General features: G+C 42.7%; 1 protein-coding gene and 1 non-coding gene across 2 annotated transcripts; both read right to left on the reverse strand.

The window, feature by feature from the left end:
* Positions 1–2170: 2170 nt before the first annotated feature.
* On the reverse strand, positions 2171–2277 carry LOC122421770. The gene has a single exon (XR_006263587.1). It is a non-coding gene; the product is annotated as a U6 spliceosomal RNA (small nuclear RNA).
* A 6661-nt stretch (positions 2278–8938) lies between these two features.
* LOC122420694 (glutaredoxin-1-like) lies at positions 8939–9280 on the reverse strand. Its single transcript, XM_043436091.1, has one exon. The coding sequence runs from the start codon at positions 9278–9280 to the stop codon at positions 8960–8962; it is 321 nt and encodes a 106-aa protein (XP_043292026.1). The 3' UTR covers positions 8939–8959.
* Between the last annotated feature and the right edge of the window lie 18059 nt (positions 9281–27339).

A 27339-nucleotide genomic window follows, 5' to 3' on the forward strand; every position in this document is an offset into this window, starting at 1 on the left:
GATCCCTGTGGGTCTTCCCAGTGCACCACGCCCGAGCAGTTGTCTCATGCACCCAACCTCCGCTGGTGATCTGTTTCACCATAGATAATATACATATTTAGATGCTGTTCTCCCACCCTCGCCTTCTCCCACAGAGTCCAAAAGTCTGTTCTGTACATCTGTGTCTCTTTTTCTGTTTTGCATATAGGGTTACCATTACCATCTTTCTAAATTCCATATATATGTGTTTACTGTAATGGTCTTTATCTTTCTGGCTTACTTCACTCTGTATAAGGGCTCCAGTTTCATCCATCTCATTAGAACTGATTCAAATGAATTCTTTTTAATGGCTGAGTAATATTCCATGGTGTATATGTACCACAGCTTCCTTATCCATTCATCTGCTGATGGGCATCTAGGTTGCTTCCATGTCCTGGCTATTATAAACAGTGCTGCGATGAACATTGGGGTGCACGTGTCTCTTTCAGATCTGGTTTCCTCAATGTGTATGCCCAGGAGTGGGATTGCTGGTCATATGGCAGTTCTATTTCCAGTTTTTTAAGAAATCTCCACACTGTTTTCCATAGTGCTGTACTAGTTTGCATTCCCACCAACAGTGTAAGAGGGTTCCCTTTTCTCCACACCCTCTCCAGCATTTATTGCTTGTAGACTTTTGGATAGCAGCCATCCTGACTGGCGTGTAATGGTACCTCATTGTGGTTTTGATTTGCATTTCTCTGATAATGAGTGATGTTGAGCATCTTTTCATGTGTTTGTTAGCCATCTGTATGTCTTCTTTGGAGAAATGTCTGTTTAGTTCTTTGGCCCATTTTTTGATTGGGTCATTTATTTTTCTGGAATTGAGCTGCAGGAGTTGCTTGTATATTTTTGAGATTAATCCTTTGTCTGTTGCTTCATTTGCTATTATTTTCTCCCAATCTGAGGGCTGTCTTTTCACCTTACTTATAGTTTCCTTTGTTGTGCAAAAGCTTTTAAGTTTCATTAGGTCCCATTTGTTTATTTTTCTTTTATTTCCAATATTCTGGGAGGTGGGTCATAGAGGATCTTGCTGTGATTTATGTTGGAGAGTGTTTTGCCTATGTTCTCCTCTAGGAGTTTTAAGTTTCTGGTCTTACATTTAGATCTTTAATCCATTTTGAGTTTTTTTGTGTATGGTGTTAGAAGTGTTCTAGATGGCTGCTATCCAAAAGTCTACAAGCAATAAATGCTGGAGAGGGTGTGGAGAAAAGGAACCCTCTTACACTGTTGTGGGAATGCAAACTAGTACAGCCACTATGAAGAACAGTGTGGAGATTCCTTAAAAAACTGGAAATAGAACTGCCATATGACCCAGCAATCCCATTCTGGGCATACACACTGAGGAAACCAGATCTGAAAGAGACACGTGCACCCCAATGTTCATCGCAGCACTGTTTATAATAGCCAGGACATGGAAGCAACCTAGATGCCCATCAGCAGATGAATGGATAAGGAAGCTGTGGTACATATACACCATGGAATATTACTCAGCCGTCAAAAAGAATTCATTTGAATCAGTCCTAATGAGATGGATGAAACTGGAGCCCATTATACAGAGTGAAGTAAGCCAGAAAGATAAAGAACATTACAGCATACAAACACATATATATGGAATTTAGAAAGATGGTAACGATAACCCTATATGCAAAACAGAAAAAGAGACACAGAAATACAGAACAGACTTTTGAACTCTGTGGGAGAAGGTGAGGGTGGGAATGTTCAAAAGAACAGCATGTATACTATCTATGTGTGAAACAGATCACCAGCCCAGGTGGGATGCATGAGACAAGTGCTCGGCCTGGTGCACTGGGAAGACCCAGAGGAATCGGGTGGAGAGGGAGGTGGGAGGGGGATCGGGATGGGGAATACGTGTAAATCTATGGCTGATTCATATCAATGTATGACAAAAACCCACTGAAATGTTGTGAAGTAATTAGCCTCCAACTAATAAAAAAAAAAAAAAAAACAAACAAACAAAAAACCACCACCATTAAAGTTCATCAATCAAAAAAAAAAAAGAAAGTGTTCTAGTTCAGTCTTTTACAAGTGGTTGACCAGTTTTCCCAGCACCACTTGTTAAAGAGGTTGTCTTTTTTCCATTGTATATCCTTGCCTCCTTTGTCAAAGATAAGGTGTCCATAGGTTCATGGATAAAAATATGGAACGCTTCACAAATTTGCATTTCATCCTTGAGCAGGGGCCATGCTAATCTTCTCTGTATCATTCCAATTTTAGTATATGTGCTGCCGAAGCGAGCGCTCACTGTGGTTTTTCTATGTTTGACTATTTACTGATTCCTTTAGAATTTAAAAACAACAGCTTCCTGTGCTGCCTCTCTGGGCAGGCCGAGAAAAAGACTAAGGCCCCCTTCCTTTGATACCAGCTAGTAGTTCACTAGAACAGGAACCCTCCCCTCCTTGCCATCCAGTAATCATCTTAACATTGAGTCACCATTCCATGTTCGTCAAGCTTTTCTTTCCAACAGTGTGGAAGTCTACCCTGCTCTGACTAGAAAGATTCACAGTTAACAAATGTTTTCAAAACACTTTAGCACATGGCTTCCTCTGTCTCAACATCCAAACCAAACTTGGTTCCATCTTCTTCCAGTGGGTGACTGGAAAGTAACAAGAACAAATAAGTTGGGGACTGAATATGTGAAATTTCTAGTTTATCAAACAAAAAAATTGCCATCATAAAATGTGCATTCTAAATTGTTTCTGGGGCTTCTCTTGTGGTTGACTGGTAGGGAATCTGCCTCCCAATGCAGAACAAGAGGGACCGATCCCAGGTCCAGGATATTCCCACATGCTGTGGAGCTACTAAACCCAAGAGCCACAACTATTCAGCCAATAATAAAAATAATAATAATTTCAGAATGCTCCAAGCTCAAAAAGAGGTATCACTTTTAACCTTATTTCTGAAGTTTTTTTTTTTCCTAATTATTGTATGTTTATTATTCCTATTTTCACTTCATATAAATCAGGAACATACTATTAGTTTTATTTGGGCACAAAAGAAGACATCAGGAAATATCATATGGTGCCCCTATAATATGCTACACATCCAAAACAGGGGGAAGGTTTTAGTGGGGCAGAGGCTGTAACAATGCCAAAGAATGTTTAAACTACAACACAATGCGATGCCAAAGAATGTTTAAACTACCACACAACTGCACTCATCACACAGATTAGCAAAGTAATGCTCAAAATTCTCCAAGCTCAGCTTCAACAGTACGTGAACCAAGAACTTTCAGATGTTCAAGCTGGTTTTAAAAAAGGCAGAGGAGCCAGAGATCAAATTGCCAACATCCCTTAGATGATTGAAAAAGCAAGATAATTCCAGAAAAACATCTACTTCTGATTCATTGACTAAAGTCTTTGCTTTGTGGATCACAACAAATTGTGGAAAATTCTTAGAGATGGGAATACCAGATCAACCGTATCTGCCTCCTGAAAAACCTGTATATGTGTCAATAAGCAACACTGTATATGTGTCAAGAAGCAACCAGACATGGAACCACAGACTGGTTCAAAAGTGGGAAAGGAAAAAAAAAAAGTGGGAAAGGAGTCTGTCAAGGCTATATATTGTCACTCTGCTTGTTTAACATATATGCAGAGTACATCATGCGAAATACTGGACTGGATGAAGCACAAGCTAGAAACAAGATTGCTGGAAGAAATATCAATAACCTCAGATACACAGATACCACCACCCTTATGGCAAAAAGTGAAGAACTAAACAGTCTCTTGATGAATGTGAAAGAGGAGAGTGAAAAAGCTGACTTAAAACTCAACATTCAAAAAACAAACATCATGGCATCTGGTCTCATCACTTCATGGGAGATAGATGGGGAAACAATGGAAACAGTGAGAGACTTCATTTTCCTGGGCTTGAAAATCACTGCAGATGGTGACTGCAGCCATGAAATTAAGATGCTTGCTCCTTGGAAGAAAAGCTATGACCAATCTAGACAGCATATTAAAAAGCAGAGACATTACTTTGTCAACAAAGGTCCATCTAGTTAAAGCTATGGTTTTTCCAGTAGTCATGTATGGATGTGAGAGTTGGACCATGAAGAAAGCTGAGCACTGAAGAAATGATACTTCGAACTGTGATGTTGGAGAAGACTCTTGAGAGCCCCTTGGACTGGAAGGAGATCAAACCAGTCCATCCTAAAGGAAGTCAGTCCTGAATATTCATTGGAAAGATTGATGCTGAAGCTGAAACTCCAATACTTTGGCCACCTCATGAGAAGAGTTGACTCATTGGAAAAGACCCTGATGCAGGGAAAGACTGAAGGCAGGAGAATGGGACAACAGGCGATGAGATAGATGGTTGGATGCCATCACTGACTAGATGAATATGAGTTTGAGCAAGCTTTAAGACTCGGTGATGGACAGGGAAGCCTGGTGTGCTGCAGTCCATACGGTCGCAGATGGAAGGGCATGACTGAGTGACTGAACTGAACTAATGGGCAGAGTTGGAGAGAATAACTGAAGATATTGGTATATAATCCCAAAATTGTCTATTTCTTGATTTCATTATGTAAAGAAATTCTCACAGTTTGTTTCAAACTGGAGAGCTTTTGGTGCATTGCTAATTTCTGTTATGAAGTACTGAGGAGACACAAAAAACTGCTGGAAGAAACATGATCCATTCAGAGTTATTGAATAATGATAAAAATTTTATTAAAGCATAGGACTTATGATATATTATGAATAAAACATTCAGTTCAGTTCAGTCGCTCAGTCGTATCCGACTCTTTGTGACCCCATGAATCACAGCATGCCAGGCCTCCCTGTCCATCACCAACTCCCGGAGATTACTCAAACTCATGTCCATCGAGTTGGTGATTCCATCCAGCCATCTCATCCTCTGTCGTTCCCTTCTCCTCCTGCCCCCAATCCTTCCCAGCATCAGGGTATTTTCCAATGAGTCAACTCTTGGCATGAGGTGGCCAAAGTATTGGAGTTTCAGCTTCAGCATCAGTCCCTCCAATGAACACCCAGGACTGATCTCCATTAGGATGGACTGGTTGGATATTCTTGCAGTCCAAGGGACTCTCAAGAGTCTTCTCCAACAACACAGTTCAAAAGCATCAATTCTTTGGTGCTCAGCTTTCGTCACAGTCCAACTCTCATATCCATACATGACCACTGGAAAGACCATAGCCTTGACAAGATGGACCTTTGCTGGCAAAGTAATGTCTCTGCTTTTTAATATGCTTTCTAGATTGGTCATAACTTTTCTTCCAAGGAGTAAGCGTCGTTTAATTTCATGGCTGCAGTCACCATCTGTGCCAGGGTCCAGCCTCGGCAGGATCCAGGAGGTACCCTCAGGATGAACGGTGACGGCGAGAGAAGGAGAGAAGACACATGAGACCAGCCTTGATAGGGCCAAGTCTGCGAGGGAGAGAGAGAAGAGAAAGAGAGAGAGAGAGAGTGACCAGATGGGGGGGTGCCGCAGAGGCTGGCAGAGTCTGGCAATGCTTTATTTTTTACCGTGGCTTTTATACCCTAAATTAATACATTTCTAAGGGGAAGATAGTTTAACATTACATCAGCTTGTTCTTCACGAAACCAGGGTGTTTTCTGCATACTTCTTTGTTTGTGAGGGTCTTGTCCATTATCTTCTGGCTTTGGGGCCTATTAACATTTTATGCAAGTCAGGTGAATGTAAACCTATTTTCTGTTTCTATGGTGACCTTAACTGAAACGTAGCAGTCTCATAGGGCAACAGTACAGAGTAGAAGTATAACCTTGTTAACACAAAAATTAATCCTTCTGCAGAAGTTGTCAGTTGCATTTATCTAAGAAGTTTACCCCACACAGACTCTGCAGCTTCGGTGAGGCAGCTTCTGCCTAGCACTCCTGGCTGACAATTAACAACCATCTCATTGTTACCACACTAGGGCTAAGTTCTTATTTCTCTAGATCTTTAACTATAGTAACAATGGTTTCTATAACACAACCTTAGCATATTAAGAGCAAAAACACAGTATGCAAATGTTAACCCAATAACCACCTTTAGAATAATTTTTCTTATGTTTTCTAATAGAGCTTCCTCACCCCTCGAAGGGCTCTATGTCTTTTAGGGCCTTTATATGATCAGGTTCTTTATGTTGTTTTATGATTAGGGTATTATGAGCAGTCATGCATATTAGTACCAAGGGCATAAATGCATTTGCCAAACAAACTAAAATACCAGTAAAGGAGTTTAAATTAAAACACTCCTTTCACCCTGGATAATCTCATAAAATACCACCACCCGGAAAACTTACTGATTAAAGTTCTAAATTGATTCTTATTTGGGAAGAGATCGGGAAAGGCCTTCGGCCTGTGTCACAGAAATTAGGGAGTAGTCTATTGAAGCAAGCATCAGAAAGACAGATATCATCTTTAAGGTGAGCGCCGGGGGCAGCTTTTCAGAATCCCTGAAAACCTGATCCGCCTTGCCTGTCAGGTTTACTCCCTCATGACCTTGTCATGGGTGGGATCTCTTGTGCCAGCTCCGGCACATCTGCAGTGATTTTGGAGCCCCCCAAAATAAAGTCAGCCACTGTTTCCACTGTTTCCCCATCTAGTTCCCATGAAGTCATGGGACCGGATGCCATGATCTTAGTTTTCTGAATATTGAGCTTTAAGCCAACTTTTTCACTCTCCTCTTTCACTTTCATCAAGAGGCTCTTTAGTTCCTTTTCACTTTCTGCCATAAGGGTGGTGTCATCTGCACATCTCAGGTTACTGATATTTCTCCCGGCAATCTTATTCCTGCTTGTGCTTCCTCCAGCCCAGTGTTTCTCATGATGTACTCTGCATAAAAGTTAAATAAGCAGGGTGACAATATACAGCCTTGACATACTCCTTTTCCTATTTGGAACCAGTCTGTTGTTCCATGTCCAGTTCTAACTGTTGCTTCCTGACCTGCATACAGGTTTCTCAAGAAGCAGGTCAGGTGGTCTGGTATGCCCATCTCTTTAAGAATTTTCCACAGTTTATTGTGATCCACACAGTCAAAGGCTTTGGCATAGTCAATAAAGCAGAAACAGATGTTTTTCTGGAACTCTCTTGCTTTTTCGATGATCCAGGGGATGTTGGCAATTTGATCTCGGTTCCTCTGCCTTTTCTAAAACCAGCTTGAAAATCTGGAAGTTCACGGTTCACGTATTGCAGAAGCCTGGCTTGGAGAATTTTGAGCATTTCTTTACTAGTGTGTGAGATGAGTACAATTGTGCGGTAGTTTTAGCATTCTTTGGGATTGCCTTTCTTAGGGATTGGGATGAAAACTGACCTTTTCCAGTCCTGTGGCCGCTGCTGAGTTTTCCAAATTTGCTGGCGTATTGAGTGTAGCACTTTCACAGCATCATCTTTCAGGATTTGAAATAGCTCAGCTGGAATTCCATCACCTCCACTAGCTTGGTTTGTAGTGATGCTTCCTAAGACCTACTTGACTTCACATTCCAGGATGTCTGGCTCTAGGTGAGTGATCACACCATCGTGATTATCTGGGTCGTGAAGATCTTTTTTGTACAGTTCTTCTGTGTATTCTTGCCACCTCTTCTCAATATCTTCTGCTTCTGTTAGGTCCCTGCCATTTCTGTCCTTCATTGTGCCCATCTTTGCATGAAATGTTCCCTTGGTATCTAATTTTCTTGAAGAGGTCTCTAGTCTTTCCCATTCTGTCGTTTTCCTCTATTTCTTTGCACTGATCGCTGAGGAAGGCTTTCTTATCTCTTCTTGCTATTCTTTGGAACTCTGCATTCAGATGGGAATATCTTTCCTTTTCTCCTTTGCTTTTCGCTTCCCTTCTATTTGTAAGTTCTCCTCAGACAGCCACTTTGCTTTTTTGCATTTTTTTTTCCATTGGGATTGTGTTAATCCCTGTCTCCTGTACAATGTCATGAACCTCCGTAGTTCATCATAGTCCATAGTTCATCAGGCACTCTATCAGATCTAGTCTCTTAAATCTATTTCTCACTTCCACTATATAATCATAAGGGATTTGATTTAGGTCATACCTGAATGGTGTAGTGATTTTCCCTACTTTCTTCAATTTAAGTCTGAATTTGGCAATAAGGAGTTCATGATCTGAGCCACAGTCAGCTCCTGGTCTGGTTTTTGCTAACTGTATATAGCTTCTCAATCTTTGGCTGCAAAGAATATAATCAATCTGATTTTGGTGTGGACCATCTGGTGATGTCCATGTGTAGAGTCTTCTCTTATGTTGTTGGAAGAGGGTGTTTGCTATGACCAGTGCGTTCTCTTGGCAAAACTCTATTAGCCCTTGCCCTGCATCATTCTGTACTCTAAGCCCAAATTTAAGAGATAAAGAAACTCAAATCTATTATCAAATGCAGTTCACCATCTGAAGAAAAGGTGTCATCTTAAGAGACAAAGAAGCTAAATTCAAGTTTTGCAACAGACAGAAAAGTGAAATTCAAAGCTAAATAAGTTTTACTTTTTAAAAAAGGCAAACATAATTAAATTTATTTTACACTTATTTTAAACCATGTACAAAACTCTCTCCTCATGGTTCACTTTTCACAAACCTTATCACTTTCTGTACTCATTACTTTGTTCTTCCACCCTAAAAGCCACCTGTAAGTCAGGCTTACTTCCTTTTCCCTTCACAAAATGCAATTCTGTTCCCCATACCTTCTTTACCGAAAACACACTTCCTACTTTCCTTAAGCAACCAAGAATTGACTGGGTTTTTTTTTTGGCAAGTTGGTCCGTTTTTAATATTGAGTCAAAAGAAGCTGTTTTTGGCCTCCCAAAATGCCCCTCCCTTTTTATTGAGGTTAACATATTTCAGAATTTTAAGTAAATAGTTGCTGTAGCTGGGTTAAAGTTGCCCCAGGTCCATCCTCCAGGAACTGTCGGCATTATCGGCAGTGCCACCCAGTCCTCAAGGGGGATATCAGCCTGGATCTGCTCTGTAATTATTGCAGAGCTCCAGTTTGCTTTAGCCGTGTCAACAGTTCCCCTCTCTCATGCATATTTACTAGATCATTGCATCCACCTATGCACTCTTCACCGATGAAGACCTGAGGTACCGTTCTGGCTCCTGTGAGCTGTTGCAAGTAATCTTGAATCTCATTGGTGTCGCCGTTGGCTGTGATATTGACAAATTCCAAATGCCCTTGTTTGAAGGGCAGTTGGCTGAGGAGCTCCTGAGTCCTTCTGCTGTAGGGGCAGGTGGGCTTGATGAACACAACCACCTTCCCAGACTGGATGTTGCTGTTCACGAATGCTTGAGCCATGCTGCCTCCCCCGGGAGGACACCTTGACTGCCAAGAATTGACTTTTATATTAGCATTTTTAAGATTGGAGAGCATAGATATCAGTGATAATTTCTAAAACCTTTGGTTTTTTAGAGAGAACATTTTAGGATGGCACCAAACAAATTGAGGGCAAAATGAGGACTGTAGCCCGGGAGGCGGCATCTCAGATAGCTCTGAGAGACTGCTTCAAAGCGGCAGTGGGGAAGGTCAATATAGAAGGTTTTGGTGAACGGGAAGTTTGATAACATGAAGCATTTATTGTACAAAAGGTTTTTTGTTAGTCATGAGGTTATGATATCACCATGAAGGGATTTAGTGTTTCTTTAGACAGGAGGAGATGCAACGATTGAGACCATAAAATCTGTTCCTAAAAACATTAAAAAATAAAAATAAAAAATCCAACTATCTAAAGACCTGTCTCACCAGATTCCCTGGAGCATGGAGTGCCTCACTCCACAGACGTTGAAGGTCAGCAGCTATAGCAGCATGGGGTTCAGTCTCCACAGAGGCAGATGGCAAATGCCTTTGTTGTTCAGTCACTGGCAATGCTCTTGGTAAATGCCACTTTGTAGTTGACAGGTGTTTGCTATGACCAGTGTGTTCTCTTAACAAAATGTTAGCTTTGCTCTGCTTCATTCTGTACTGCAAGGCCAAACTTGCCTGTTACTCCAGGTATCTCTTGACTTCCTACTTTGGCATTCCAGTTCCCTATGATGAAAAGGACATCTTTCTTTGGTGTTAGTTCTATGAAGTCTGTAGGTCTTCTTAGAACTGTTCAGCTTCTTTGGCATTAGTGGTTGGATTACTGTGATATTGAATGGTTTGCCTTGGAAACGAACAGAGATCATTCTGTTGTTTTTGAGATTGCATCCAAGTACTGCATTTCAGACTCTTTTGTTGACTATGATGGCTACTCCATTTCTTCTAAGGGATTCTTGCCCACAGTAGTAAATATGATGGTCATCTGAATTAAATTCACCCATTCTGGTCCACTTTAGATCACTGATTCCTAGAATGTTGATGTTCACTCTTGCCATCTCCTATTTGACCACTTCCAATTTACCTTGATTCATGGACCTAACATTCCAGGTTCCTACACAATACTATTCTTTACAGCATTGGACTTTACTTCCACCCCCAGAGACATCCATAACTGGGTGTTGTTTTTGCTTTGGCTCAGCCTCTTCATTCTTTCTGGAGCTATTTCTCTGCTCTCCTCCAGTAGCACAATGGGCATCTACCAACCTGGGGAGTTCATCTTTCAGGGTCATATTTTTTTGCCTTTTCATAGTGTTAATGCTAGCAAAGTAATGCTCAAAATTCTCCATGCTAGGCTTCAACAGTACACGAACCAAGAACTTCCAGACATTCAAGCTGGATTTAGAAAAGGCAGAGGAACCAGAGATCAAATTGTTAACATCCAAAAAGCAAGAGAATGTCAGAAAAACATCTACTTCTGCGTCACTGACTACGCTAAAGCCTTTTACTGTGTGGATCACAACAAATTTTGGAAAATTCTTAAAGCGATGGGAATACCAGACCAGCTTACCTGCTTCCCGAGAAAGCTGTATGCAGGTCAAGAAGCAACAGTTAGAACCAAACATGGAACAATGGACTGGTTCCAAATTGGGAAAGGAGTACAAAGGAGTACGTCAAGGCTATATATTGTCACTCTGCTTATTTAACTTAGCTTCAGAGTTCAGTTCAATTCAATTCAGTCGCTCAGTTGTGTCTGACTCTTTGCAACCCCATGAATTTTCAGAGTACATCATGCAAAATGCTGGGTTGGATGAAGCACAAGCTGGAATCAAGATTGCTGGGAGAAATATCAATAACCTCAGATATGCAGATGACACCACCCTTATGGCAGAAAGTGAAGAGGAACTGAAGTGGAAGAGGAGAGCAAAAAAGCTGGCTTAAAATTCAACATTCAAAAAACTAAGATCATGGCATCCAGTCCCATCGCTTCATGGCAAATAGATGGGGAAACAATGGAAACAGTGAGAAATTTTAATTTCTTAGGCTCCAAAATCACTGCAGATGGTGACTGCAGCCATGAAATTAAAAGACACTTGCTCCTTGGAAGAAAAACTATGACCAACCTAGAAAGCATATTAAAAAGCACAGACATTACTTTGCCCACAAAGGTCCATCTAGTCAAAGCTATGGTTTATCCAGTAGTCACGTATGGATGTGAGAGTTGGGCCATAAAGAAGGCTGAACGTTGAAGAATGGATGCTTTTGAGTGATGGTGTTGGAGAAGACTCTTGAGAGTCCCTAGGACTGCAATATCAAATCAGTCAATCCTAAAGCAGATCAACCTGAAATATTCATTGAAAGGACTGAAGCTGAAGCTCCAATATTTTGGCCACCTGATGCAAAGAAGTGACTCATTAGAAAAGCCCCCGATGATGGGAAAGATTGAAGGCAGGAGGAGAAGGGGGAGACAGAGGATGAGATGTTTGGATGGCATCACTGACTCAATGGACATGAGTTTGAGCAAACTCCGGGAGATGGTGGAGGACAGGGAAGCCTGGTGTGCTGCAGTCCATGGGGTCACAAAGAGTCTGACACAACTTGAGCAACTGAACAACAACTCAAGAAGAGGAAGAAGAAGAGACAGATAAGGACACTCTCCCCCTCCCCACTTCTCCTTTTATTATAAAACTATAGCCCACTAATTACTCTGGGCGGCACCCTCTCCCCCTCTGCTTGTAATCCTCACGAGTGTCCTATCTTTATTTTTTTCAGTTAGCACAGGCTGCCATAGAGATATGGTATAGATGTTTAGAGACACAGAGAGGATCTTGTTCCTAGCGCAGGAGACAGGGTAGGTGGTATGTGAGAAGGAAGAAATTTTACTGTCTGAGTGCTGCTCACAGGATTTGACAATCTACATTCTTCTAAATTTGGGGATTTTTCTCCTATGTTCTAAGTCTAACCCTGTTAAAACTCAAGTCTGTAAATTTAGCTATTCCACCTGTTATTTAGGTATTTTTTAAAAAATAAATACTTATTTATTATTTATTTGGCTGCAATGACTCTTAGTTGTGGAAAGTGGGATTTAGGCTCCCATCCAGGAATGGAACATGGGCCCCCTGCATTGGAAGCATGGAGTCTTAGCTACTGGACCATCAGGGAAGTCCTCAGATATCTCTAAGCTGGTGAGTTTTGCATTGCAATGCCTGTTTTATGACTAAGTTTTCAGATGAAACTATGAGATCTCTATTGGGACATATGTATTGCTCAGGTTAATTTGTGAGTGAGCTCTATTTAACTGCCTTTTTCAAAAGTGCTTACAAATTAAACATTTCTAAATATAAGCTAAATGGATTTTGGATTCATATGACCGAAGAAACATTTAGTATTAAATTAACATCTGGCATTAAAGTTTGTTGTTTGCTTGTTATTTAATAGAGACATGTCATTTAGACACATCAGTATTAAGCACAACATTTTTATGGTACCCAGGTTTACTCAAAGTCAGTAAGTATATTTGTTGTAAAGTTTGTCAGCAAGATAATTAACTCATGGGCTTTCCTGGAGGCTCAGCAGTAAATAATCCTCCTACCAATGCAGGAGACGTGGGTTTGATCCCTGATCTGGGAAGATCCCACATGCTGTGGAGCAACTAAGCCCCTGTGACCCAACTACTGAGCCTGTGCTCTAAAGCCTAGAAGCCAGGACTACTGAAGCCCGTGCGCCCTAGAGTCCGTGCTCTGCAAAAGAGAAGCCACCGCAGTGAGAAGCCAGGGCACCTCAGCAAACAGTAGCCCCTGCTTGCTGCAAATAAAGTCTGAGCAGCAACACAGACCCAGCATAGCCAAAATTGAATAAATAAATATTTTTTAAGTGTTTTTCATTTGGGGTATACTTTGTACAATTTTTAGTGATCAAGACACTCACTTTACTGGACAAATTTTACAAGTCTATGTTATCAATTAACCAGACTTATGTATAAACAAATTAATCTTAACTTGGCTACATTTGGGACTAATGAGGGTAATTTAGGAAGAAATGAATTATGTTTTAATAGATAATAAATTTTAGTTTGGCTGAGATCAGTATCTACTGTCTAAAACTCATTTTTTAAATAGCCCTTTGTTGTCATATTTTTGACAAAGCTTAATTGAGTGGTTAGGAAGATATTCTAGGCTTGGGTCTGAAGCTCAGCAGTGTAATCTATCTTTGGATGCAGATCAGATGCCCATGATCTATAACCAGGGGATTATATGTTCTAGAAAAAGAAAAAAAAACAACACCACATCATTTAAAGGACTGTGTCCATGCTGGATAAATGCCTCTTATCACGTATTCTCAGCATCCTGCACAAGGATACTGAAGGGAATCAACTTCCAGTATGTACCCTCCTCCCCTGACCCTTTACTACCGATTTGCAGCCAGACCAGTTCCTGAAAGCTAACTGTTAAAACCACTGGACACATACTCTAAACTCTGCCTTTGGGACAGTTTCTCAGCCATTCACACTGGCTGGGAGACTACTCGGAAGGGATAGCATCTAAAGCTGTAAGCACAAATCCTGACTAAACTGCACAGTGAAATGCGACACAGGACCGTGACTGCTGGATAGCTAACTCTGCTCGAGGGATGTGAGCGGCAAGGCCTGTCTCAGCCGCTGCTCCAGCCAAGGCCGCTAGCCCAGAGTCAAGGGCACCCAAGGGTGAGAGACTGCCCACTATATTCAGGAGCTGCTTCTCTGTACCCCGAGTTACCCAAGGGGCCAAATCTCAGCCCAGACAGCACCTGCAGCGTGTAAGTTACGGACCAACTGCCCCATGGCTCCGCCTCTGTGAGAAGCACCTTTCTTCATGTCCATCTTTCTCCATGTCCCTCTTTCTCCGCCTTTCTCCTTGTCCATCTAAGTCAGCAGAAGATAGATGGATACATTCTTCTGAGAACTGAACTTTCCAGGACCGAGTTTACCCAGTTAATGGGATCTTTTGATCTCATCCAAAGGGAGACTTGCAGACTTTACTCTCCCACAGGCAGCTAGGGTCCGTGCTGACCCAGTGGCAGCCCGAGCCCAAGAGGGCCACACGGCGGGCAGGGGGCACCGCCGCTGTCCCTGAGGCAGACCTGAGACTACATGGTTGATTAACAGAGGTTATGAAGACACTTAGAGTAAAATCTGTCAGTTATGAAGAAGTGCAGGTAGTACAACAGGGGTGAGAGGAAGATCGGAAAGCATTTCATGAGAGGTTGATAGAAGGTTTTAAAAAATATAGCAGGGGCTTTTCTGGTGGCTCACTGGGAAAGAATCCACGTGCCATGCAGGGCACATGGGCTCCATCCCTGATCCAGGGAGATCCCATGTGTCATGGAGCAGTTAAGGCCAGGAGCTGAAACTACCGAAGCCCAGGCCCCAGAGCCTGTGCTCTGAAACAAGAGAAGCCACTGCAGTGAGAAGCGCATGCTGAGAAAAGCCCACACAGCAACAAAGACAGAGCATATATATATATATATATATATATATATATATATATGTATATATATGGAGAGAGGGGAGAGAGACAGAGAGAGAGCCCCTATGAGCGATTTGGTCCAAGTGGCTTATTCAGTTCTTGATAATAGGGACACGGTTGAAAAGGCTGAACGCTCCCAGAGAAACACACAAAGGGCTGAAATGATGGCTGTAGCTTTGTCCACTCAGAGACCACCGGAGGGGAGGTCAGCCTTTGCAGGCCAGGCTGGCCATGGTGGACCACGAGGCCCACAGGTACCCAGACCAATCCAGGGTGCCCTGTGTGGGCAGAAGGGCACTGGAGGAGAGATGGTGGTGGACTCGCCTGTTTACAGACAGCCAGGGAGCTGGAGGAGGGAATGCCCCCGACACCTGAGATCCCTGGGCCCTCGGCCTTGGATGGTTCCCCAACACTGAGGGGCCCCGAGGTTACAAGGGGCTCTGCCTAGAGCACCTTTCATGTAACTAGTGCTGAAGCTCGGGGGGTCACTGAAGCGGGGGCCGAGATGGAATCCGTCAGACACCAGCGCAGTCCTTTGCGCCTTAACCCGAAGGGCTGGAAACCTTAACAACCGTAAAAATGCATAATGGGAACATCAGCACCGACACAGGGCCCACTTCCCAGGAAGCCCCTTCCTGCTCCAACAATGGCCAATTGTTTCCACATTGATTTCTGTGCCTGTCACCTCTCTTTTAACTCAAGGGACTTACTAGTTAAATTAGGCTCCACTGTTTCCTGAGGGACAAGGAAGCCACCCTTATGACCAAATGATATTAACAAAACTAAAAAGCAGATTATAACTGAGATAAAAGACTTAATAGCCGCTAAAGTACGCAACACTGAGGTTCTGGGTCTAGCTACAAATAAACACACTGAGGCCTTACGTGATGCTCTTCCAGATTTGGAACCTGATTTGAGCTACGGAGCCCAGCTGGTAAAGAATCCACCTGCAATGCTGTTACTAAAAGGTATGTATTGGGGGTTCGGTTGCTTGCAGCTCAAGAGCCAATAAGCAGGCCAGGTTGGTGGAAAAGAAAGTATGCTTTATTTCAGATTCTGGCAACTGGGGATGGGCGGAGGTGGTGGACATTTGTCCAAAGGCCAACTTCCCCCCTGACAAGCAAGGGGTGAGGGCATTTATAGGCAGAGTCGGGGGTGAGGGGCAACACACAGAAACATCACAGTCATCTCTAACAGTCATCTTCAAATTGGTCATCACTGGTCTGACTAGCATCATTCTGGTAGTTTTAGGCACAGTTAATCTTTAGTTCCGGGGTGCATTTGTTCCCATTTCTTTGTGATCAATTCTTGGAATTATGGCAGCTCAAGTCCTGGGTACAGTCTGCTCATCATGTAGTTAACTTCTCCACCTGGGGTTTTGGTATTCTATATGACAGCTCACAGGATATGGCTTAGAATATCACCTACCGCCCTTGAGAAAGAACTAAAGGTCCTTGACTATGCTTAATGACTACATTATTATCCTTTAGTCTCCTTAGACTGTTTTCGTTTCAGCATTTCTCAATTCTCTGATTAAACTTATTCTTTGATTAAAGTGTTCCACAGGCAAAAGGCAAGCAGAAGACATGGTGGCAGGGGCAAGGATCTTAGAGTCCTGCTCCATCTCAATCCCCCCTTTTCGATACTCCTCAATCTTGAGGAGGGATCGGTACAGAACAGGAAAGGCAATAAACTTTCATAGTATCTGGACAAAATTTGAAAATTGCTAGACATATAACAATAGTATAATAATAAAAACCCACCTTTGTACTATTTTTTTCTTAATGATAAATCAGATGCACAATGTATTTTTTTTTACAATGTATGTTTAAGAGGCCACAAAGAGGTTGCTTTGTTTAGCCTAAAGTTTAAATTAAATCATGTATAGGCCAGAATGACTTCCCCATACCTCAAAATGTGAATATTTCTTCCCTCATTTTCACCTTTTAAGTTGTTAACTCTTTCCATAGACAGCAATGATAATCAATCATTTTTCTAATACTGCCAGAGCGGTTTATTTGCCTGCTCTGGGTCCATCCACATCCCTTGGTGCTAGACCTCCTTTTTATGTTTCTATTTGCCTAGTTATACACCTTGGGGGAAAACTAATCAGACATCATGAACAGACTCGGAGGTTAATAGGGAAATTCTTTATAGATTCTACATTTTATTATTCATACCTGATTGTCACACAAACACTGTACATATTCTGTAAGCAGTACACTTAAAGCCAGCAGTGCTACACATCATGAGCAGTTACACTCTGTGACAACTTTCCTGGACAATTTTTCCATCCTGAACACGGCAGTCAAAAGTATGATTCAGTTCAGTTCAGTTCAGTTGAGTCACTCAGTCGTGTCCGACTCATTGTGACCCCATGAACCGCAGCATGCCAGGCCTCCCTGTCCATCATCAACTCCCGGAGTCCACTTAAACCCATGTCCATTGAGTCAGTGATGCCATCTAATCATCTCATCCTCTGTCGTCCCCTTCTCCTCCTGCCCTCAATCTTTCCCAGCATCAGGGTCTTTTCCAATGAGTCAGCTCTTTGCATCAGGTGGCCGAAGCATGGGAGTTTCATCAGAAACAAAAAATTACTTTCCATTAGAAGTCTCTGTTACCAAAATCAGATCAATATTACAGGAGAACTTTGCTTTCTTAACAGAGAGAAAAACCAATTTTAGTCTTGCATCAGTTTACTGTTAGTAACAAAATTCATTTACCTAATTAAAGTCAGTCTAATCTTAATCCTGACAACACACACATTTTTTCCCCAAAATTCCTTTTCACAAACCTTTTGTCACATTCTAGATCCAAACAAATTTGTCCTTTATTTCTTTGTCCAGAAACAAACAGCTGTAAGACAAAATTATCATTTTTCCTCAACAAAAATATCTTCATTCTTTATAACTTCTCTTTGTTGACAACATATATCCTACTTGCTTTACATACTGAAATGATTTGCTTATCATTTTTACATATCTCAATTTTTTTTTCTAAATATTTTATTTATTTGGCTGCGCCTGGCCTTAGTTGCAACATGCGGAATCTTTAGTTGCAGTATATGAACACTTAGTTGCTGCATGTGGGATCTAGTTCCCTGACCAGGGATTGAACCCATGCCCCCTGCCTTAGGAGCTCAGAGTCCTAGCCACTGGACCACCAGGGAAATCCCATATCTCAATTTTTAACCCTTGAAAGTTTTAACAAAACCAAGAAAGAAGTGATTGAAATGTTACACCAGCATTTTCTGATTCGCAAACTTAAGAATATATAACTTCAAAAAACATGCATTTTTTTTTCATAGCAAAATTTTTCTTCAGTGATACAACAGTTATCCTTAATAAACCCAAACATCTTTAGACTCCCTCTTGGTTTTACAAGAATACAAAAGTAGGTAATCAGTTTATGGATTACAGCCTAATTATACATTCAATGTTAAAGCCTTTTTTCCTTTACATAGTTAAACCAAGGCTGAAGATCGAGGCAAAGTGGACTGTGTTTTTGTCTCAAGGACATGATAAATGTCAACCTCAAACTTTTTCTGAGGCATGTTTTTGTTTTCTCAGGGTCTGAAAAAAGTGTTTTATCAAGTTAGCTTTCTCTAACTGCATATGCAAAAAGCTTTTTTTTTTTTTAATTTCAAGACTTTCATCTTAACCTTTTCTGGAGTCTGAAGAATACTGTAGCTGCACACTGTCCAAAAAAAAAAAAAATCATCTTCCTTTTTTAGTCAAAAATTCACAGCTAAAATTTTTCTTAATGAATTGAAGCTGAATTTCCCATTTTACATAAGGCAACAAGAATACTAATCACACAAATGAAATATACACTCACACACCAGATGACAGATCTGTCATAAACCCTTTCTGAGGGTGACCAGTACAGAGTACCAAACAAACACTTTCCCAAGATAAACGGTCCTCAATGATGCTCAGATGTCAGAACCAATTGGCAAAATGCCCAAATGACACTCAGCACTCACAAACGGCCCTCAACGGTAGTCAGATGTCAGAACCAATTGGCAAGAATACCCAAATAGTACTTCGTGCTCACAAATGGTTCTCAATGGCAGACATCAGAACCAACTGGCAAAGATGCCGAAATAACAGTCAGTGCTCACAAATGATCTTCAACATCAGACATATGTCAGAACCAACTGGCAAAATGCCCAAGTGGCACTAGCACTCACAGATGGGAAAGTCGCCTGTGTGCACACCGGTGGATTCACCCGGTCTTGGAGCTCTTCAGCTCGCCCCAAATGTAAGTTTCTATTCCACCAAGAAAAGTGTAAGTTGGCAGCCAGTGCCAAGCAGGAGAGAAACAGGGAGGATCCTCAAAACAAATGGTCTTCTCAGCTGCTTGGAACATTCCTCAAATACCCTACTCAGGGTGAGCTAGCCACGAGCAGCAGGCTAATACATCGTCACAGCCACAGCTCTTCCCTGGAAACCCAGCAGAGCCAGGTGCCATAAAAGCTCAGGAGCCAGCAGTAGCCAGCCAAAGCTAGTAGTAGCCAGCCCATGCTGGGCGCCAAAATCGGTTAGGGAAAGGTATGTGTTGTGGGAGAGGCGGGGAGTGGTCCAGCTGCTCGCTGCTCGAAAGCCAACAAGCAGGCCAGGCTGGTGGAAAGGAAAATTTGCTTTATATCAGATGGGGGGAGAGGGAGGGGAGGGGGAGGGTGGTGGACATCTGTCCAAAGGCATATTAAAAAGCAGAGACATTACTCTGCCAACAAAGGTCCATCTAGTCAAAGCTATGGTTTTTCCAGTAGTTATGTACGGATGGGAGAGTGGGACTATAAAGAAAGCTGAGTACTGAAGAATTGATGCTTTTGAACTGTGGAGTTGGAGAAGACTCTCCAGAGTCCCTTGGACAGCAAGGAGATCCACCCAGTCCATCCTAAAGGAGATCAGTCCTGGGTGTTCATTGGAAAGACTGATGCTGATGCTGAAACTCCCAATACTTTGGCCACTGATTTGAAGAACTGACTCACTGAAAAAGACCCTGATGCTGGGAAATATTGAAGGCAGGAGAAGGGGATGACATAGGATGAGATGGTTGGATGGCATCACTGACTCAGTAGACACGAGTTTGAGCAAGTTCTTGGAGTTTGTGATGGACATGGAAGCCTGCCGTGCTGCAGTCCATGGGGTCGCAAATAGTCTGACACAACAGCAACTAACTGAAGTGAACTGAACTGAACACCTTCTATACAAGCAAAAACATCCTAGGTGCCTTATTAGTAATTGTAATCTTAGTATTACTCACACCCGATCTGCCAGGAGACCTGGACAACTACATCCCAGCAAATCCCCTTAACATACCACCACATTTAAAGCCAGAATGAAAAACATCTACTTCTGCAGTTCTCCATACACAGTTCTACAAGCAACTCCTAATAAACTTGGAGAAGTACTAGTTCTAGTTTTTCTCAGCCTTAGGCCCACCATTCATCCAAATGACAACAAAGCACAACATTCCCACCCCTCCGCTGATACCCATTTGAACACGAGTAGCAGACCTAGCAATACTAACATGAGTTGCAGGACAAGCCCTAGAGCACCCCTTCACTATTACCGGACAACTAGTTTCCATTTTTATATTTCTTTTCAATTCTAGTCCTAAAACCAATAACTAGAATCACTGAACATAATCTCCTAAAATGAAGAATCTTCACAGTATATTTATTACCCTAGTCTTGCAAACCAGAAAAGAAGACTAATATCCCTCCCAACGACTCAAGAATGAACTTCTGTGCCCAAAGAGAAGGAGGAGCTTATGATGGAGGCCACATTGACTCCAGAATGATGAAGCAGGTGGTCTGCTTCCCTCTCCCCACTTTCCCCTGATTACCAACTGTAGCCCACTACAGTTCGGTTGCACTGTCCCACCCACTTGCCTGTTAAGCCTCACGAGCATCCTATTGTAGTAAGTCACCTCCTGAATTCTTTCTGAGATGTAAGGAACCAGAGCTCTTTGGAGACCCGCAAATCGCATTTTTGCAATTTCTAAATGCCTCCATTCACAGGAAATGTCAGGTATCTGCTAGTGTCTCTGGACACTTTTCAGGATGGCTGGAGGCACATCTGACTTGGACAGAAAAGTCTTTGAATTGATCAAATCCCTCCTTAAGGAAATCATTCCCTGATGCTGCTTACCTAATGCCCTTCAGTGATCATGGGTGTGCTTCCAACAAGCCTCTAAAGCACTACAAATCAATAAGCTTACATTCTTCCATGAGTTCACAATCAACAGGAAACACTGACACAGCAATCATACAGTAAAAAAGGAGCAGTGCTGGAATATGTCAAGAGACTAATTTAACTCAGGATAAGGCGTTGTCAGTGGCTCTGCTACGGATCAGATTGGCTCTGAGAAGGAGGCTTAAATTAACCCCTTTGAAATAGTGTATGGTGGCCCATTCCAGGTGTCTGCTGGGTGGGAGACAGATAAATGCTCTCAAAGACCCAGCAGCTGGCAATGGTGTTAAGAGACTGGGCATGGCACTAAGCTCTGTTCATGAGCTTGCCTCCAGATCTGCCCACCCAGCTGACGTAGCCTGACATTCTCTCCAGCCTGGACACTGAGTTCTCCTCAAAACCTGGAGACAACAGGGGCCTGAGCACCAGCTGAGTGCAGGCGCACAGGCCCATACATGGTCTTACTCAGCTCACACTCAGCTGTCAAGCTGACTGGAGGAAAGCCACGGATACATTGCACTCGGGTTAAGGTGATCCCGTTATCACCAGAAAAATGACCCAAGGCCTAAGAGGCCTGCAGAGCAATGGGTGTGTGAACCCTGAGGAGACTTAAGGTTGCTCTTCAAAAAGATAAGTATTGAGGCTAAAATTTCATTGTATAAGAGATCTCATCAAATTTAAATACTTGTGCATAAAGAAAAAGAACAGCATTACTTACTAAAAATTTTAAAGAATATTCTGGTCCAAAGCTGATCAACTCCATTCCACGATCACCCTCTAATCACCCCAGTTCAGGAGGTAACCAAAAGATGGTCATCTCTTTCCTCAGGAGGCTGTGGAGTGGACACTTGCAATGGGGAGTTCTAAAAGGGGTGGGGCCTGGCCGTTAGCTGTCCCTCTCCACCAATGGTCAGCGGTCCTTGTGGCTGCAATCTGTGTGACCCTGCCTGATGTGTACTTGCTCCCGTCACCAAAGGTGCAGTCACCAAGTCTGCAACAACCAACCACACCCCCCTCCACTCCCCTGCTCTGTATAAAAGCAGCCCAAGTTGGAGCTGGAAGAAGATGGGTCTTTGAGCCACTAGTCTGCCATCTTCACTGTCTACTGGCTTTCTGAATAAAGTGGTTATTCCTTGTCCCAAGCAGAAAGAACTTGAACTTGGTGTCACTGTTAACAGGGCCTGGTCTGGCAACAACACACTGACTCATTTACAGAAGAAAATCCTCACTGGATCTGAGAATGTGCATTCCCAGCAGTTTTCATTCCAATTCCAAAGAAAGGCAATGCCAAAGAATGCTAAAACTACCACACAAGTGCACTCATCTCACACGCTAGTAAAGTAATGCTTAAAATTCTCCAAGCCAGGCTTCAGCAATATGTGAACTGTGAACTTCCAGATGTTCAAACTGGTTTTAGAAAAGGCAGAGGATACCAGGCAATTTGGTATCAAATTGCCAACATTCCCTGGATCATCCAAAAAGCAACAGAATGCCAGAAAAACATCTATTTCTGCTTTATTGACTATGCCAAAGCCTTTGACTGTGTGGATCACAATAAACTGTGGCAAATTCTTAAAGAGATGGGCATACCAGACCACCTGACCTGTCTCTTGAGAAACCTATATGCAGGTCAGGAAGCAACAGTTAGAACTGGACATGGAACAACAGACTGGTTCCAAATAGGAAAAGGAGTATGTCAAGGCTGTATATTGTCACCCTGCTTATTTAACTTATATGCAGATTACATCATGAGAAACACTGGGCTGGAGGAAGCACAAGCTAGAATAAGATTGCCAGGAGAAATATCAATAACCTTAGATATGAAGATGACACCACCCTTATGGCAGAAAGTGAAGAGGAACTAAAAAGCCTCTTGATGAAAGTGAAAGAGGAGAGTGAAAAAGTTGGCTTAAAGCTCAACATTCAGAATACTAAGATCATGGTATCTGGTCCCATCACTTCATGGGAAATAGATGGGGAAACAGTGGAAACAGTGGCTGACTTTATTTTGGGGGGCTCCAAAATCACTGCAGATGGTGACTGCAGCCATGAAATTAAAAGACGCTTACTCCTTGGAAGGAAAGTTATGACCAACCTAGGTAGCATATTAAAAAGCAAAGACATTACTTTGCCAACAAAGGTCCATCCAGTCAAGACTATGGCTTTTCCAGTGGTCATGTATGGATTTGAGAGTTGGACTATAAAGAATGCTGAGTGCAGAAGAATTGATGCTTTTCAACTGTGGTGTTGGAGAAGATTCTTGAGAGTCCCTTGAACTGCAAGGAGATCTAACCAGTCCATCCTAAAGGAGATCAGTCCTGGGTGTTCATTGGAAGGACTGATGTTGAAGCTGAAACCCCAATCCTTTGGCCACCTCATGCGAACAGCTGACTCATTGGAAAAGACTCTGATGCTGGGAAAGATTGAGGGCAGGAGGAGAAGGGGATGACAGAGGATGAGATGGTTGGATGGCATCACCATCTCAATGGACATGGGTTTGGATGGACTCTGGGAGTTGGTGATGGACAGGGAGGCCTGGCGTGCTGTGGTTCATGGGGTCACAGAGTTGGACACACCTGAGTGACTGAACTGAACTGAACTGAGCACCGTGGGACAAACTGGTCACAAAATGCCTCCCAAACACTGGCTGAAATGAAGGTAGAAAGGGAAGGGATTGAAAAACAGACAATGCTGCCCTCCACCCAGTTCTACAAGAATCAAGTCATTAGACACCTCAGTCAGTCACTGACCTACTGTTGCCATGACAGGAATTCCCAGGAGTATCACCCTCTGCTCGGGGTGGTCCCAGACAGAACAAGCCTTTAGATCAAGTACTTCCAGAGGAGAAATTTGTATAAGCCTGTATTCCTGTATCTTCCCATATTTAGAAAAGCACAAAAACCATTAAGGAAGGTATCTGTTCATCAAGAAGAGCGGTAAACTTCCACCAAGACGTGTGCCTGATTACAGGGTTCCCTTCACCAGCATCAACTAAACACTGTCCTCCCCCCACTTATCTCTTCAGAACAGTTCTCAAGACCTATGAGCGACTGTCTGCGGGGTTATAATCTTCAGGTCAGCTAAAGTAAATTTTTTTTTAATTTTTATTATTATTTTTTAAAAAATTTCCTTTTATTCCTAGATTGACTACAAATTTTTCACTGACTACACATTTTCTAGCTGGGTGGAATTCGGGAAAGAAACACTGGATGTCACAGGGCTGGCTCAGGTCACCTTACCCTACATGAGGCGAGGGGAATGGGTGACTGGAAGGGGAGGACTGCGGAGCAGAAGGACCTGCTGAGGAGACGTGAGGACAGAGGGGCTGAGAGGGAAGGGGGTCTTAGGAGAAGGGTGGGCTCTCCAGAATCCCAGGACTGGAGAGAGCACGGGACCTCAGCCAAGGGCAAGGCTGGACTGTGAATCCATCTCCAGGGAGAAGACTTCATGGGAGCCCAGAGGTACTAAAGGGTTTTATGAAGGAAAGTGTCTTGAAAGGCAGTGACTACTTGGACTGAAGGCAAAAAAGCCAAAAAAGGCAAATACACACATCATATCAATAACATTAAGCCATCAGTTACATGAGGAAACACCCTCATATCTCTCCATTTCCTCTCTTACTCCTACCATTAAATTTCCAAATCATTTTAACATTCTTATACTGTAAATGTTTTTTAAAAAACATAAATACTACATTATGAATCTAGTAATATAAGACTAAGTCTTATTGAACAAATAATATGCAATAAGTGCTAATTCACGGTTCCGTACCTAACAAGATGGTTTTTTCAAGCTTTTAAAGGATTGTAGTTTTCCATTGGTCTGAGGGACTAAAAAACTGGTGAAACCTCAAATAAAAGTAATAAACTTATTTACCTCCTTTACACTACTCACAATATTCATATTAACAATACCAAGTAGAACAACAAACTCTAACAGTTATAGAAGTATTATATATCTATTCCTATGTAAAATCATTGTCTCAAATGTGTCTATCATCAGTCTGATTTCAACAATATTCATACAGACCAGAAATAATCAGTTCAAATGAACACTGAATCATAATCTTAACCTTAAAATTATCACTTCGTTTCAAAATAGATTATTCCTCAATGTTTGCACCAGGAGTACTATTTGTCACATGATCTACTGTAGAATTTATAGTATGCTACATAAACTCTGATTCTAATATTAATCATTTCTTAAGATATTTACTCCTGCCTCTTACCTGGGCTTCCCAGGTGGCAGAGTTGGTAAAGAATGTGTCTGCCAGTGCAGGAGACATGGGTTCGTTCCTTGGGCCAGGAAGACACCCTGGCGGAGGAAATGGCAACCTGCTCCAGTATTCTTTGCTGGAAATCCCAAGGACAGAGGAACCTGGTGAGCTGCAGTCCATGGGGTATCAAAGAGTTGGACTCGACTGAGCACATGCTTTTTATCACAATACTAATTTTTTTTCCCCAACCAGGGATCAAACCCAGGCCCTTGACTGTGAAAGCATGAAGCCCTACGACAGGATCATCAAGGAATTTCCACAATACTACTAATTCTTGTTACCACACTCTTTTCCAACTTTTCACAGGCTGGGAAAGGGGTCAGAATTATGTCTTTTCTATTTATTGGGTGATGACATGGCCAAGCAGATACAAATACAGCTGCTCTTCAACAATTTTATACAATCACAGTGGAGGCTCTGGATTCATTACATTAACAGCATAATCTCTATTCAGCTTAAACCCATGTGACCCACAACAAATGTTTATGCTTAACCTAATCACTAAATCTAACCCTGACAGGACTTGTATTGGACACAACTGGAAAATCCGCCCAGACTGGCCTCCACCCATGACTTTCCTCAGTGACAGAGGGTCCTGCTGCCACCTCAGCCCTACTCCACTCTAGCACAAGGGCTGTAGCAGTCATCTTTATCCACTTTTACCCTTTCATAGAAAAGAAGAAAATTACCCAAACAGTTACAAAATGTTTAGGAGCTCAGTTCAGTTCAGTCGCTCAGTCATGTCCAACTCTTTGGGACCCCATGGACTGCAGCAGGCCAGGCCTCCGTCCATCACCAACTCCTGGAGTTTACTCAGACTCATGTCCACTGAGTCAGTGATGCCATCCAACCATCTCATCCTCTGCCGTCCCCTTCTCCTCCCGCCTTCAATCTTTCCCAGCATCAGGGTCTTTTCCAGAGTCAGTTCTTCGCATCAGGTGGCCAAAGTATTGTGAGTTTCAGCTTCAGCATCAGTCCTTCCAATGAACAGCCAGGACTGATCTCCTTCAGGATGGACTGGTTGGATCTCCTTGTAGTCCAAGGGACTCTCAAGAGTCTTCTCCAACACCATAGGTCAAAAGCATCAATTCTTCAGCGCTCAGCTTTCTTTGTAGCACAACTCTCATATCCATCCTCACATCCGTACATGAGTCCCGCCTCTGAGGGCCAAAACTGAAATTACTCGGTGTGGAGGAGCAGGTGAGGGTAATTGGACGGTCCGAAGACCTCGCAAATGGAGAAGAGGGTACACCCAGGCACAGTTTAGGGAAACTAAGGTACCTCACGCTCCCCACAGTGACCTCAGCTCTGCAGTCACGGTTTCGGAGCTTGCTGGAAACTTGCGGACCTGGGTAAAGAAGGGCGAGGAGCTGGGGGCGGGGCCTGAGCAGAGGGGCGGGGCCGAGCGGGTGCACGTCCTTCCGTTTGGTTCCCACCATAACTTGTCTGGGTTTAGAAGTACTTGAGGGTCTTCTGTGTCTTGTGTTGCACCATTGATTCCTCCCTAGTTTAGATAACTGTCACAGGACAGTTTTTACTTTAAAACTTAAAATTCTGTGGGATCATTATGCTGTAAAGTAAGGTTTATTCTTAACAGGAGTCCTGCTGATGAGGCTGAAGGGATTCTGAGGTCTGGGAACTGAAACCTAGGGTGATGGCGGGGCTGGGGGTTAATACAGGGTGGTGGTTGGACCCAGAAACCCAGATATTCCTGCAATTAGAATTAATTTAAACAGTTTAAGTAAGCAACTGGATTTGTGTCGGGATGACAAGCTAGAATGTGAAACACACAACTCTTACAACCTGCTGCTTCCTACTAACACCTGTAAGGAGAAAAGTATCTTGACATCCCAGTTCTTCAAGGATCAAGCTCATTAGACACTACAGTGCCCCAGCGACTGCTGCTGCTGCTGCTGCTAAGTCGCGTCAGTCGTGTCAGACTCTGTGCGACCCCACAGACGGCAGCCTACAAGGCTCCTCCGTCCCTGGGATTCTGCAGGCAGGAACACTGGAGTGGGTTGCCATTTCCTTCTCCAATGCATGAAAGTGAAAAGTGAAAGTGAAGTCGTTCAGTCG

Source organism: Cervus canadensis, chromosome 18, assembly GCF_019320065.1.
Source record: "Cervus canadensis isolate Bull #8, Minnesota chromosome 18, ASM1932006v1, whole genome shotgun sequence".
NCBI lineage: Eukaryota > Metazoa > Chordata > Mammalia > Artiodactyla > Cervidae > Cervus > Cervus canadensis.